At 35.5% G+C, this 17,076-nt stretch overlaps 1 protein-coding gene across 1 annotated transcript; it reads left to right on the forward strand.

Annotated features, from left to right (window-relative positions):
* The first annotated feature begins 2,697 nt into the window (after nucleotides 1-2,697).
* Nucleotides 2,698-6,824, forward strand: LOC107615132 (protein FAR1-RELATED SEQUENCE 5-like). Its single transcript, XM_016317240.1, has 10 exons — nucleotides 2,698-2,820; nucleotides 3,998-4,057; nucleotides 4,147-4,206; nucleotides 4,326-4,378; nucleotides 4,514-5,062; nucleotides 5,160-5,285; nucleotides 5,442-5,560; nucleotides 5,659-5,875; nucleotides 5,947-6,619; nucleotides 6,711-6,824. Exons 1-10 carry the CDS (start codon nucleotides 2,698-2,700, stop codon nucleotides 6,822-6,824), a joined length of 2,094 nt encoding a protein of 697 aa, XP_016172726.1.
* Nucleotides 6,825-17,076: the final 10,252 nt, after the last annotated feature.

The following is a 17,076-nucleotide window of genomic DNA, read 5'->3' on the forward strand; positions in this document are numbered from 1 at the left end:
ACTTAAAATTTAATATCTTATACATTTTTTTAATCATCAAAAGACTTTCACTCTAATCAAAAGAAACTATATAGTAGGACCAGATAAACAAACGAAACTATAATAGCATTGACCTAAAAGAAAAAGAAAAAAAATTCTGAAACTAGTTCTTCAAATATTATTTTTAAACGAGTTTTCAACCATTTATCGGATTTCACCTGTATTTTTTTAACCAATCGTCAATTTTGTACTCGCATTATCAATGGTTGTTTCTATTTGACAAATGAGTATCCAAAAATAGCTAATTATTTTCGAAAACTAATCATCAACGATCTTATCTTTGACAAATTGAAGCACAATAACGAAAAAACTTCTAGAATATGTTTGAGCATAAGGACAAATGCTTAGTATAGTCATCAAATAGTATGAAAGTAATCTCAATACTAAAAAGATTTAAATGTCTTTTAATCAAACATTCTTCTTAAAAAAATACCCGTGTCAATATATTAATATCTTGGACTACCTTATTTTTTTGGTATGTTGACGCAGTTTTAATCTCGACTATTACTGATGAATTTTTTTATACCATTATTTTAAATCATAACGACAAAACTTTATAAAAAATTTTTCAATCATCAAAATTTTTTACAATTATCTTTTGCTTAACCAATCATGCTTTACAAAAATTTATCGTATAGTTGAATTTCGATTGAACTTCAGCAATTGTAGATTTTATCTTTAAAGATTGATCAGTTTTAACTAATGACTTTATCACTTCTACAACCATGTCTGAATTTAGTTTGGCATGATCGTAAGAAATTGTCGTTCTAGTACATGTGTGACTCTCATTGTACCATTTTATAACCCAATAAATCTTTCTCTTAATAAGATTAACGTTGATAAGCCAATCGCAACTTATTTTATATTATACACACTTAGCATAAAATGTGATTAGCTCAAATTCATACGCTCGATAGTCCACACACCTACAAATAATATAATATTTAATTACTGGAATCACATTTTCTCTAAAACTAAACTCTACGCCAATGACAAATCCACCATCTGTAACAATAACAAGATTTACACCAATAATAACAAGAAATAATTCAGACTTAATAATGATGATGATGATGATGATGATGATGATGATGATGATGATGATGATGATGCGTACAATAAAAGGGCAATAATAATTATTATAATACTAAAAACAATAATAAAGACTATTTACTTGCATTGACAAACTCAAGAAATTTTGGTGCATATATAATTTTTAGATCCAAAGGTGCATGAAAAAAAAGCTATCCAGATGGATGTTAGTTCGCTAATGTGTTTGTCACGTCTGTAACGCCATGCTCAATTATAATATCATCTTCGTCCACATCTTCAATTGGACCAACAATATAAAAAGTGCTCTCAAATTCCTCTTCATTTTCAGTGTTATAAATCGTCCAATCGATATTAGGCTCCGATAAATCAACCTCAACTAATTATTCAAACTTAACGTATAACTCGATAACTGACACTTGTGCCTGTGTTTGCTGGTAGATCGAAAAGATCCTTGCATACTTACATTGTCAACCACATACATTATTTAAAATTGAACGAAACCACCAAATCTTAACACAGATTGACTATAAAGAGTATTCGTGACTTTCTTTAATACTTGATTATCAACACATTGACAAAGTATACTCTTACATTTTTCATATATTATTACAAAAGGAATAACAACATCATATGCATTTTCACATACAAAACTTACACTCTCAAATGTTTGAAAAAAAAATTGACTATTATAATATATTTTCAAACTAACACTTTCTTCTATTTTTATTCTCTTACTCTCTCAATGAAATAAAACACTCTCATACTCACACTCGATTTAACAAATTCGTTCTTCCTTTTATAATACTCAAGATATATTTTTTAATCTAAAAAATACAATGCGCTCTCTATGTAATGTCAATCCGCTCCTTGCTTACTGAGAATACACCCTCTTATATTGTCAATTTAATATTAAATTAATACAATACACCCATTTGTGTTATCTTTTTAAATTTTTAAAAATGTAATACATTTCTCTTATATTGTGTTTTTGTATTTAAAAAAACAAAAATTTGGCTAAGATCAAGTGTAATATCTGTTCTTATCGATTTAAAAAAAATTGCTAAAAGCAATCTGGTCTTTGCAAATTGTTAGCTCCAAAATTTTACAAAGGAAAAGTATGAGGAACCAATGCTCTTATTATACAATGCATACAATGGGAGTTTAATTGAAATTAAAATTAAATTATGGGTATTAGGGATTTAATTGAAATTAATACTGAATTATAGTTATAATCATTAATTATGAAGATTTGCTAATTTGAATGGTTCAAAAAATTAGGATTCAGTTAAACCAAAACACAAACCATGATCATTTCTCTATGAACAGCGCCGACACAACCAAGAACGCAACCCTTCTCGCCGACGTTACTATCTCATCTTCTCACTGGCTCGTGTGTTATCACCGGAAGTCGTTCCCGGAGACGTCGAGATCCGCACCGGTGAACGCCCAGAAGCGCATTCCCAGCGTGTGGCTCCTTTCGGCGGCACCGCATCAAGTCCACCTGCCCAACTGGCCTGCGGTCTATTCGGTTTATTCATCGTGCAAGATAAAGGAGTTAATAGTGTCTCTCCTTTGATACGTCCATCACCGCGTGGTAGTTCGTAAATGGCGTGTAAGGTCGTGCAGTCTCCGTGTCATGTTCCATCATCCATTCCTGACCACAATCCATCGAAACCACCGGAAGAAGCTCCAGAACATTTTGTCGCCGACGGTCAGCAGCCTAATAAGGTGAGAATTGTTAGTTGAATTTGTTCACCATGGATGCTTATTTATATAAGATTTAGATGTTCATCTTTGCATGGAGGTATAATATCTTCAGAGATTAGAGTAAAGTAGTTAACAAAATAGTGCAGAATCCTATTAGTCTTAAATTGACCTGGAATGAATAAAATATGTAGGTGCATGTACTAGCATAAAGAAGTACTAGTTCTTCTGCATGAAACTAGAAAATTCCTATTAATAAAGAGTGAATTAGGTATTTATGCAAAATAGTTTATTTTATGTAAAAAAATCATCTTCTATAATGTAAAAACAAGGCCACAAATGGCCAAAGAAGCATATATGAATGGTTAAATAGCAGGTTCTCTTCCAACATATAATCATGATAATTAGTTGAATTATGGGTTAATATCTTGCTTTAATTAAAACAAATAACAGAATAAGAGTTCATTTAGGAAAATATTGGACACAAAGATTAACACACCATGGATGCTTATTTATATAAGATTTAGATGTTCATCTTTGCATGGAGGATATGAGTGCGTTAATGAGTCATGGAATATTAATATGCAAATTTAAACCAGCATGTATAAGCAATTTAATTGGTACACTGGACAAGTGGCTAGTTTAGAAGTAATCACCCATGATGTGTTTGATGCCTAGAGAATAAAACGATGAGGAGATTATTATATTGTTAAATATAATAAGATAAAAATAACTGCATTGTTATTGTTAAGACTTTTCCTGAAAATGTAAGCTAAATACAATAATAAGAGTCATGCATGTTTAGATACATATTATATATATGAGTATACATGATAGATGGCATATGCATTAAAGATGCCACTTTAGTGACATTGAATTCACAAACTCGGTAATGAAATAAGTGCATGTTGGTTGTATGTGCTGCTTTTTGAATGAAATGGTAGACAGTGTGATGTAGTACAGAGAATATTAGTAGTTAAAATGCTTATATAATAGGTTAAATATAATAGTTTCTATCAATAGGTGATACCGATGCATTTTTTTTCAAATTAATATGGGTAGGATGATGTGGTCTAGTTATATTTTTGTATCCTTATATATGGAGTTTGGAAAGAATTTTTGTGCATCTCATTTACTAGTGGATTATCTAAATAGTTTTCGTGAATATGATTTTCGGTGTTTTTTTTTTTCGTGTTTATAGGCCATTCCAAGATTGGATGTTACTGAGGTTGGAAGTGAAGAGATGGATATTTGTTACGAGGTTTGGATTCTAGTTTCATCCTGTATTATAATGCTTGGGACAATAACCATCGTGATTTTGCATTTTGTTTGTTTATTTTGCGATTATAGGACATGCCGCTTTTGGATCTTTCGCAGGTTGGAAGTGAAGAGATGGATCATGGTCACCAGGTTTGGTCTCAAGTTTAATTTTTGGTAGTCCTGAACCGCATGGTTGATTTGAACTTTAACGGTTTTATTTTGTTTTGTTTTTTTTTGTTTTTGTTTTTTTTAATAAATTTGAAACTTAGGTACCGGATGACGATGGCCTTCGGGAAGATGAAATACCATGTGTTGGAATGCGGTTTGAGCAATTGTAAATGGCTCATGAATTCTATGTGACATACGCAAAGAAAGTCGGGTTTGCTACTAAGATACGGACGACAACTTGTGATAAGATCACAAATCAACCTATTAACCAAGCTATTCACTGTAATAGGGATGGGTTTCGTGTGTCTCGTGTCAAAGCGTCAACGCGGAAGAACAGGATCTCAGCCGCTGGGTGCAAGGCAAGGATATATGTGAAGTTTGACAAGGAGACGCAAGACTGGTTTTTCTTCAAGGTGAAGTTGAGTCACTCGCACCCATGTTCAGCGAAAAAGGCGGTGCACTACCATGAGTATAGGAAGCTAACCATGCATGCGAAGTGCGTGATCGAGGATAATGATGAGGCTGAGATTCGACCAAACAAGACTTTCCTAGCTTTGGCAAATGAGTCTAGGGGCCCATCTAACCTGGGATACTCAGAAAAGGATTTACGAAACTATATTACAGCTAGGCTCCGAACTAGCAACGTCAACGTGGATGTCAGAGAGATGATAAACTATTTTATGAGAATGAAGGACATCAATCCAAACTTCTTCTACGCGATAAATTTGGACAATGAGTGTAAATTTCGGAGTGCAGTATGGGTGGATGCAAGGTGTAGGGTGTCGTACAAATATTATGGAGATGTTGTGTCACTTGATAGCACATACAACACAAACAAGTATGGAGTAATTACTATGGGGTTAGTTTTCTTCCTTTTTTTTTTCCTAGTTTGGTCGTGGCTGATATTTGTTTTTTGTCGCTGTTTTTGCATGTAGGCATGGATTACCGTTTGTGTCGTTCGTCGGTGTCAACCACCATGGTAAGTCGACCATCCTTGGTTGTGCTCTTCTTGGAAATGAGGAAATCCCAAGTTATGAGTGGGTTTTCCGCCAATGGGTCAAGTGCATGGAAACTGCTCCACATCGGATCATTACCGATCAATGCAAATCCATTTTTCGTGCAATAAAAAATGTGTTACCCGATACACGCCACCGGTGGTGTATCTGACACATTACGAAGAAGTTACCGCACAAGCTTGGAGGTTATTGCCGGTACAGAGAGTTGTATGATGAGTTCAATGATATTGTGTGGAACTCTCGGACCGAGAAGTCAATTGAGGATAACTGGTATGAATTCATAGACGAGCACAACTTACATAACAACACATGGCTGTCAGGTCTGTTAGTGTACAATTATTTTTTTGCTCATTAATTGAAATCTTTTTGGTAGGTGGCTTTATATGATTTAATAAGAAGTTTATTTTTCTTTATGTAGACCTCTTTGATGACCGATGCATGTGGGTCCCAATATTCTTCAAGGGTGAATTTTGGGCTGCCATGAGGAGCACGCAAAGGAGTGAGAGCATGCACTCATTCTACGAAAATTTCTTACACAGTCAGACTAGCTTGGTCCAATTTGTTCACGAATATGACAATGTGCTTGGAATTAAGGAGCAAAGGAAATTGGAGGATGATGCAGCAGACTCAAGGGGGTTATCCCTTGTGCAACGACCTCACCTATGGAGAGACAATTTTAGCAGGAGTACACTACCTGCATGTTTAGGGATGTTCAAATTGAGTTTGTCAAGAAGGCTAATTGTAGGGTCTCTGTTGTTGCTGAAGAGGGGCCAATGGTATGCATGAAGGTTGAAGAGGAAAAACTAGTGAATGATACTATTCTTTGTGTTCCGTACGACGTCCACTTCGATCGATCCACACAGGAGATTCGTTGTGAGTGTAATCTATTTGAGAGTTTAGGAGTGTTATGCTGTCATTGTCTTGAAGTCTTCCATTCTTACAAGGTGTATAAAGTACCTAATCGATATGTACTCCCTCGTTGGAACAAGAACATAAAGCGCAAGCATATTTATGTCAAGAGTAGTCACAACATCAGTCGGTCGGATGAGAGTCATGTTGCATTCAGGGGACTATGTGCACACTTCTACAACATTGCTCAGGATTTTGTAAATGACGATGAAGAAACAGCCTTGCTTCATGCTGCTCTGGAAGAAACAAGAGCTAAGTTGACTGCTCACCGTGTTAAGAAGAGGTTCGAGACTGTGGCGGACTCCCACAACAATAATGGCTCAACAACTTCGAACGTTGCCGCTGTGATGGACATCCAAGCCCCATCGAAGGTCAACACAAAGGGCCAGCCAAAGAGTAAGAGGGTCGGCGCTGCCCTGGAGAAGTCATTTAAAAAATCTGCTCGGAGGAAAAACAAGCATGACCCCCCGGTAAATGTGTGTATCAACCTCGACCTAGCATCTTTATTTGGTATAGTACTATGGAAGAAGTTAACTGTTGACCTTTTGTTTTGTTAACCAGGTGGTTTTTCCGGAGTCAACTCAAGATGTAAGATTCGGTGGTGTTGTAGGCCAGGCTGATCCCGATCAAGTTGGTGGCTTCATGTCTTTGTTAAGCTCCTTTAGCAAAAGTTAAGATTTGTTATACAATGCATTCATTTTTTTTCAAGATTAGTGGAAGAGGCTGGTTTCATGGGATAAATATATAGGGTTTAAGTTTCTATGCAGTTGATCAGAGAATAAGATTGGATTGATTACATGAAGCATGTTAATGTCACCCGAGTGAACCCTTTTGCATTATTTTATTCCAATAAATTGAATGCATAATAAGTATATACCATGGTTTTTCTTTTACTTTGGAGTATCGGTATTCACCCTAAGCATGGATGGGTATCCGTGAATATTTCTGTGTGCAGCGTTTGTTTGTTTTCATTAATTTTGACCAAGTTACACTGGATGTTTATTACAGTAAAGTATAGGAAGATTAGTTTAACTATATCCGTGGATGGTCATTGATCGCCTACTTCAATATGCGCACACATGCCTACTTTACTAAACAACTTTGATAACCACAGGAATCTAAGTTGCAAGAGAAATAAAACCATAGAGTCTTTTATGGTAACATAACCACTAAATTCTTCTCCTGTGCAACAACAAAATTCATCCTGATGTCATTCTAAGGTGACTTTTTTTAATAAATCCCTAGGAATATCAGCATGTCATTCTAATGTGGCATAACTAAATCGCTAAGCATATCAGCAGCAACTTTCATAACTATAGTATGGTAGCCATACGTGAAAGGTCATTATTCAATTAATAAAAGGTCATTATTTTTTTAAATGCATTTTTATTATGTTCTAAAAGTGCATAAGCTCCTAATTTTTTAATGATTTGCATAATATGCCTGTAAGAAGTAAATTACAATATTTGCCTGTTTAATACATAGTATTCATTAATTTTTAATAGTAACACGAAACATAATTATCTTAGTTTAATAAAAACTTATATTTATGGTATTAACTTCAAATGTATTTTTAACTAATATTCTATTGTTAATTTAAATAATTTACCTTGTTATAAATTAACAAGAAAAGGAATATATATTATATTTATTATCACTTAGGATTATTATATTATTTTATAAACATTTTTAAAATGTAAAACATTATATAAAAAATTATTTATTATTTGTTTCTACACTCGGGGTGACTATAAATTTTTGGATTTTTATCAAGACTTTGAATCAAAGTTAAAAAAAAAAAAAACAATTTCTTATTCTTGAGCGGAAGTTGAATTTCACTATTCGCATGGATGTTCATTATAGTACATTATAAGATGTTTATTTTAACTATATCTGTGGATGATTATTGTTCCCATAGTCCAGTATTAACAAATATGCCTACTTTACTATACAGCTTTGATAACTCCGGAATCTAAGCTGCAAGAAAACAAAGACCCTTACACGGTAACATAACCAACGTATCATTTTAATGTCAAGCCAAAAAAATTTCATCCTAGAATCATGTAATTCTAATGTGACATAAATAAATCCGTAGGCATATCGTCAGCAAGTAAAATAATCACAATAAGGTAGTTCAATTCACTGGAGCTAAGCCTAAGTAAGCAACCGCTTCCTCCCTTTGCGCATTGCCCCCTTCGGTAATCCTTCTGCACATTCAATCAATGACCTCGTGCTAGGTGCAGTGTATGGTGAACTAACGTCCTTCTTCTTGTTCCATGGTGCATTGCGCCGAACAGGTTTAACCGTTTCCTCCAAAAATGAAATAAGCTACTAAATCAATGCATTGTGTTGGGAACAAATAATGTCAAGCATCAACTCCATCCTGTATAAACTGAGTGAATCCTGAGAGAATATTTATCAGGCGATTTGGTATTAAGAACCGTTACAGTGATATTCATACAACATGAATGATGACATCCGGACAAATGTTTACTTAACAAATCTCGTCCCATTCGTAAAGTTCACAATCTTCTGTCCACCTTTCCATTAGTTTAATAACGCACATGCCACAGTCAAAGCTACATGAAAACAAAATACTATTGCAATTAGGATGTCAAAAACCTGTAACGTGCTATGCCACATTAGTTAAAGAAAACATAAAAATTCTCAAATTTAGGTTATAATTTCATCTCACATGTTCGGTTGCATTGGGACCTTGGCGTAGGAACGAGCTGGGCCATACGTACTGCGAACGAAGGCAGGAATAGCAATGCTTGCCATATCCTCATACAGTCTCCCCTGAAATCATGGAACCAAAAAATTGCCTATAACATGCTATCATATTAGATAGTATAGTTGTATACTAAATAAAAGAAGTATAGTATATTACCACATACGCATCGAGCTTATCTCGTTCATCATCTACTGGTGTAGAATGCAAATTGTCGAGTATAGCTATTTGCTTCGCATTCACCTCAAATGCATATACCCACCAATGACCCCCCGACAATAAGAAAATAACCACTGCAGCAAACAGTGCATGTGAATAGCTCTATCTCGTTAGAAAAAAAATTGAAGAAAAAAAACAGCATATTGATCTACCTCGAGCTTTCAAGAACCACAACATCCTCACATCATAGGATAAGCCATTTCCAACAGCATAGTATAGTAAACTGAATCAACTTTAACCATGTATTTAATATTTGAATCCAAAGATAGCGTGAGGCCACATATACAAATCGTGATAAACTATTTCATAACTAAAAAAGCAACTTACTCATTTTCTCTTTGCTGCTACTACTTTGTCAAAGAACCTTGTATCCTCACCGAAGCTTGGACTAAGACCAGCATAAATTGGCCTCACACCGTCAATAAAGGAAGCCAGACTATTATTTCGTGTCACTGATTCCTGCAAACCCACACACATAGTCAGAATCCAAACAAAAACTAACCGGCTGTGTAATCAGAAGAATGTAATTACCAAGATGCCTGAAGACACGCAATAGAAATCTCGCTTGAACCTAGATAAGTCGGTGTCGTTGAAAGAGTAGCACATCCATTGAATTATCTAAACAATTTTTCTAGCAGTTGTAAACTATATCCCGATATAAAGACACGGAATTAAAATGCATGATCAAGATCATATACTTACGCAGCTGTTGACCCAATTGTGGGGTTTCAAAGACTAGAAGTCCTTCCTTTGTAATACCATGTAGTCCCGTCCTTCATACTTAGCTAATTCTTGATCTTCGTTCAAGGACGAGTCCACTATCCATATTCTGATTCGTTTCTCCTTAGTCTCTCCCAACCTTATTTTCTTTAGGCTTGGATGAATTGATTGAATCGGGGAAGGGGTTGGAGTCTTCTCAAACTGAGTTAAACCGAGTGAAAAGCTTGGTCTCCCTGGACTCGGTATATGGTAGCCTAATTTGTTTGGCAATACAATTTACAAGGGCTACATAACTATGGCCTTTGATTCCCACCCCTGTTCAACATGATTCAAAACTTCCTCAAATTTAGGACACTGAACGATCGAGATGTCAAATTCGCTGCAAAGGAATGCGACATGAAGTTAGCTAAAACAACAATTTATGACTAGCTAGACGGCTAATCACAAGGCAGGGTATGACAAATAAAGAAGAGAAACATACAGCATGGTTAGCTGGAAATTACTAACCGATCGAAATCATAGTCACTAAGCTGGACATGTGCTGCTGGTGGCATGTGTGGAGATGCATCCGTGTGTTTAGTGTTTTCTCCTTGCGGACTTTTATGATTGCCCTTGAACACGGGCTCTGCTTGTTCTGCATCATGTGGCCGAGGCCACTATTGGAATAACCGTATCCTTCTAGCAAGCGGCATGTGGTCATCCTCATCAGAGTCCGGGACCACCAATGCTGAAGGATTGTTTACTAGGTTTTTTTCTCTTGGAATTGCTTTTTTGGTGCCGATTCTAGATCGGCTTCTGCGGACAGGCAACTTTCTCCTCGTACCAGGCCTGTATTCCTGTGGTGTATATTCATACATATCGTCACTTGCACTAAGAATACTACAACCTTTTGTAATAGATAGTCATTTGGATGAAAAACATGAGCATAAGCGAATATCAACAACACCACTAAAGTGAACATCCAAAAGCCCTACTAAAACGAACATCAACAACACCACTAAAGTGAACATCTAAAAGGGCTACAAAAAAAATGAACGTCCATCGTGGAGCATCAAAGCTCTCAATTACTACCACACAAATCATCAATAAAACTATTTTCACACAATCCATCATCTTGGCAGCCGCATAAATCAATTATTTCATACACGAAAAGTGATGGAAATAAATAAATCATAATTTATATTTCTATTTCAGATCAGAACCTAAGTTGAGCATGTTAGCTGCATCTATTTAATTACCAAACTCAACCCAAATAAAAACTTAACAAAAGTAACACACAACAACTGTATTCAAACAAGCATTCAAAATAAAATCATGCCATAAAACCACACTAATCAGCATTGCAAACTACTTCCACACACTCAATCATCTTGGCAGCCGCATAAATCAATTATCTCATACACGAAAAGCCATGGAAATAAACAAATCATAAGTTATATATCTAGTTCAGATCAGAACCTAAGTCGAGCATGTTAGCTGCATCTGTTCAATTACCTAACTCAACCGAACTAAGAACTTAACAAATATAAACACAACAAATGTGTTCAAACAAGCATTCAAGATAAAATCATACCATACAACCACACCAATCATCAATGCAAACTATTTTCACACACTCCATCAACTTGGCAGCCGCATAAATAAATTATTTCAAACATAAAAAGCCATGTAAATAAATAAATCACAAGTTATATATCTAGTTCAGATTAGAACTTAAGTTGAGCATGTTAGCTGCATCTATTTATAAACACCATACATAAAAAACAACCATGCAGCCACATACTGAAGTAACTTTCCAAAATTGTACACGCAAATTATATGATAAGTATCAACCAACCGCTCGGATAAGTAAGGATCCAATCAAATGAGCGCACAACATATCATAAAGAAAGTGGATCACCTTATCCGACTCCTTATAGCTTGGCTGAGATGTAGTACTGCCTTTGATAGACGGTGATTGGTCAGCGTCCTTGTAAGGCCTTTTACTCCTTCCTTTCTCGTTAACTGCTTCACTAGTAGGCTGTTTTCTATTTTTTTCTGTTTCCTTGCATTGTTGACTTTGCAACCCTGTGTGTTCAACATGGGACAACAAATACATGGAAAAAAAACAACGTGAACCTCCAATTGCATCTGTGTTATACTGTACTGTTAAAAAGGGAGTAGTAGAGATTAAACCTGTGAGATCACATGGTCGGCCTTCTTGTCAAGTCATTAGTGGTCCATTCAACAATCCAAGGCTCGGGCACACGACATGCATGCAACGGACCATGCTTTAGGCGGTGAAAGTACAAAACCTATACACAAGTAACTTGAATATTAGGACTTAAACATAAAGCCATAGATCGTTTTTAAATTTACGTAATTTATTTGCAATACCAGCAACACGAACATGCACCCGCCGCATGTTTTCCGGTTCTCATCTTGGAATTTTCTTATCGCATCTCGCAGCCACTTTAATATCTGATACGGCCAATGAAATCTTCTTGGGTTAGAGATGTCCAATATCGGAGGGACGTGCCATGGAGAAATAGTCTGTTGGCTTGTAGGGTTAAGAAACATCTTCAATACAATCAAGATAAAGTATCTTCTAAAGGTCATCCTCTGTTGCTCGGTCTCCATTGGACTGGCAAAGAGAAAGTCCCGCAACTGGGTTGTAGTTTTCTTCTGAAATTCTCTCTTTATTGCCAAATGCGATTCATTTTTTTCTACAATACCGGTATTGGGTCACCTGCGCAAAAAGGAAAAATTTACCACAATCAGTACGTGTCAAAATGGGAAAAAGCATAACCACGAACCGGGAGTTTTACATCTTACATAACTTACACTAACCTTGAAAAGGTATGCCGAATACATTGCCGATAAGTTCGGCGGTAATGCGAATGTCCCCGGCGTCGACCCTTAGAGTGTTTGTTTCCACGTCATAGGCCCTAGCTAGTTAGAGCATGATGCTCTGCTTCACATGCCATTGTGGTACCCGGCGCAGGAAGTCAAATCCAATGGCCTCAATCTCCGTTAACTTAGACTGCTCATTATGTCATTCCAAATGGATAAATAAATTGTTAATGTAGCAGGGTGAGCATCGCATCTCAACTAGTTTCTGTTGAGCAAAACAAAAAAGGATCATCATATTTTCATAAAAAATAACCAACTATGTTCATTTATTCATGTAATCAATGGGATACCTTTTTACCCATCTGAGTGTGTCGTCGGCCGGTTTAGGGATTGGTTTGGTCGAGCACCGTGATAATTTACACACGCAATATTCAGCCGACAATCTAAGTCGTAAAGTCTTACAAAAGAAGCTGGTAAACTGCAGCAAAATAACGTAAATAATAGCATTATATTACATTGCAATTGATGTAAACTTAATCATTGAACGCTATATGGCATGACAATATCATACTTATGTATCTAGACAAATAATAAAATATTGGACACAAAGATTATAGCAATTTTCATATAAAGAAAATCTTGGGTAGCAGATGTATAGTAGAATACAAAACCCTACTGACTTAGATGCTTGGGACAATCTTGTGCAAAATTCAATCTGGTAAAATTGCACCAATCCAACAAAGAAATAGTAGTATTAGCTTTACTTTTTAAAAAAAAAACTGTTTACTAATTAAATTTGTTGAATAGTAATCACTTCAGTTCAGCCCAATTCAAGTTCATCACGCTTCTTTCATGTTCCCTACCATTTTAGTTTAACATTCACATTAATGATGAGTTGATTCATCATCATCATCACAATGGTATAATATCTTCAGAGATTAGAGTAAAGTAGTTAACAAAATAGTGCAGAATCCTATTAGTCTTAAATTGAAAATATGTAGGTACATGTACTAGCATAAAGAAGCACTAGTTCTTCTGTATGAAACTAGAAAATTCCTATTAATAAAGAGTGAGTTAGGTATCTATGCAAAATAGTTTATTTTATGTAAAAAATATCATCTTCTATAATGTAAAAACAAGGCCACAAATGGCCAAAGAAGCATACACGAATGGTTAAATAGCAGGTTCTCTTTCAACATATAATCATGATAATCAATTGAATTATGGGTTAATATCTCGCTTTAATTAAAACAAATAACAGAATAAGAGTTCATTTAGGAAAATATTGGACACAAAGATTATAGCATGTTTCATACAAAGATCAAACCTCACAATTTCTCCTTTGTCACCATCTATAGAAGAGATAAAAAGCTATACCAACAGCACACCACAAAAGTTGCACCTCAAGTGCATCAAACCTTTCCTTAGATCCATACAGCATATAATACCTTGTTATAGTGTCCTAAATGCAATTTTGTCGTCCGAGTTTAAAAATCTAACGGTCCAGGCCTGTTATGAAAATTACTTTAACTTTATTACAAACCAGTAACAATAGTTTCAGCTAATTCTTTGGTTGCAGTGGCAATAGGAAAAAAATTAATGGGAACTAGAAAAAATTTAAAGAATAACTATCCCATATACTATTAAAGTAACCATCCAACAAATATGAGCCCATTTTCAACAATGGTCAGCCTGTATACGTCACGTTGCATGCACATGGTCCACACGGAAATGGACAAAAAAGATTTAAATCTGACTGCTATATAAACACGATCCAAAATATTTTCGACCTTTCCCCCGCAAAAATTAAATCAACAAGCATATCAATATCATAAACTAACTACATACTCCACAGTCTCTGCGATAATAAGTAGCAACCACTGCTTTTCCACCATGGGTCATCAGTGATTTAATCAACAAAATATATTTACTTTCAAACATGCAACAGCGATTACCAATCCAAAAATGAACAACAAAACCCACTTACATTGGATGGTTATGATTCTTCTAGAGATGATGTTCTTTGTATTTCCGGTGAACGGTGTGTTGACGAACAGGTGGGTATTTTTCCCAGGTCGGCTGCTCCGTTGATAGGAGAAAAAAGCGCCCACGCGATGAGAACTCTGATGCTGCTCGATTCGTGAGTGAGCGCTACTTGATTGCGTTCCTGGTCGGCGGCGTCGCGCATAGCAGCTTCGTTGCAGAGACGGAGGGATGTTCTGGACCAAGAGGGTGCCGTCCTTGATGCCAACGATGAGGATTAATGGGTGCCCTTCCTCGGTTGAAAAAGGATTTGGCTGTGTCCAAGGTTTGGGAGGGTTTGGGTTCTGCGCCGTTAGTGGTGTGTGCAAAGATTGGGAGGGTTTGGGTGGGGGGGGGTGGGAAAAAATGCCGAAACAAAAGGGTTGAGTGATTTGGGAAAAAAATATAAATATGATAAATTGGGTGGTATGTTAAACTAAACAGCCAAAATAGGATTAGAGTTATTAATTGGTTAATTCTTTCTATTAATATTAATTGAGCTTAATAAACAGCCCATTGTATACATTGTATACATATCTCATTGTCTCCCTAGCGGTGCTCTTTTACAAAATACCCCAACATCCAATAAAAGAGCATTACACGAAAACTTATCCAATATTCAAAAATGGTAGCCCCAGCCCGTAACATAATAATAATATTAATAATAATGCATACAATAAAAAGGCTAATGATAATTATTATTATACTAATAACAATAAAAAAAAAACTATTACTTGCATTGACAAATTCCAAAAATCTTGGTATATTTATAGCGTCTAGATTCAAAACGTGCATGAAAGAAGGTTCTCCAAATAGATGTTGGTTTGTTAGTGCGTTTGTGACGTATGCAACGTCACACTTAATTATGATATCATCTTCGTTCATATCTTCAGTTGGACCAACAATATAATAAGTGTCCTCAAATTTTTCTTCGTTTTCAGTGTTATAAACCATCTAGTCGATGTTAGGCTCCTATAAATCAATCTCAACTAATACTTTAAACTCAACATATAACTCGATAATTGACACTTGTGCCTGTGTTTGCTGGTAGATCGAAAACATCCCTTACATACTTGCATCGTCAACCACATACATTATTTAAAATTGAAGGAAACCACCAATACTAACACATGCTTATATAGAGTATTTGTAATTCTCTTTAATATTTGATTATCAACACATTGATAAAGTATACTTTTAAATTTCTCATATGTTATTGCAAAAGGAATAACATCATATAGATTTTCACATACAAAACTCACACTCTTAGATATTTAAAAAAAGATTTGACTATTATAATATATTTTCAAACTAATACTTCCCTCTATTTTTATTCTCTTATTCTCTCAACGAAATAAAACACTCTCACACTCATACTCAATCTAATAAATTCGTTCTTTCTTTTATAATACTCATAGTATATTTTTTAATCTGAAAAATACAATATACCCCCTGTGTAACGTCAATTCGTTTTCTATATACTGACAATACACCTCTTTTATATTATCAGTTTAATATTAAATTAATATAATACGTCTCTTTTGTATTTAAAAAAAGAGTAAATACCCTTTCTGGCCCCTATCATTTTTTAAAATTAACTACACGCCCCTAACCTTTATAAAATATCAGATCGGCCCCTGTCCATATATTCCGTAAGACCAATAAACCCTTCCATTTGTTTCTCCGTTCATAGTCGTGGTGTAACGTGTAGCCTGTGACATGAGCTTGGCACGTCCTACGTGTAATGGTATGTGTTCATTGGGACCATTAAGCCCTTGTACAGTCAGCAAAGCGACGTCATTTTGCTTGGATTCCTTTTTACGTGTTTATGTGAAATCCCATTCTCCCCCTTGTGCACATTTCAGCAACCATACATCACCCTCGTTCTCAACTCAAAATTACCTAGAAAACCTAAGAAAACGGAATGTTTCCCTCCAAGGCAAGCTGACAGAGACATCCAACGGGGAGGTGGTGACGGTGCTGCAGACGGAGGAACTGACGGCGCTACTAAGGTTAGTGTTGCTATCTAATTTTGCAGCTTCGTTAGTTGGTGTTGCTCCAAATTTTTTTGCTTAATGTGATTTTTGTTAATGATGATTTCGCTTAGTGATCATCCCATGCATGGTCTAAAAATTATTGTGTTAATGATTAAAATCTGATGGAAGTAGTTATTTAAGTTCTAATTGTTGCACATTGTTGTTCTAATAGATGTCGTATGAAATAGTTCCTGTTTTTCACTATGGGGGTTGGTTTGAATGGGATGAAGATGGTGTATTATACTACCATGACGGAAGTGTTGAGACATTTCTTCCATTAGACATAGATTATATTAATTTCAAGGATTTGGAGAAAATGTTCAAGGGTTTAGGGTATACAAGCTACAAACAGATGTATTGGTATGAT

This window comes from Arachis ipaensis, chromosome B9 (genome assembly GCF_059453495.1).
Source record: "Arachis ipaensis isolate K30076 ecotype BB chromosome B9, ASM5945349v1, whole genome shotgun sequence".
Classification (NCBI taxonomy): domain Eukaryota; kingdom Viridiplantae; phylum Streptophyta; class Magnoliopsida; order Fabales; family Fabaceae; genus Arachis; species Arachis ipaensis.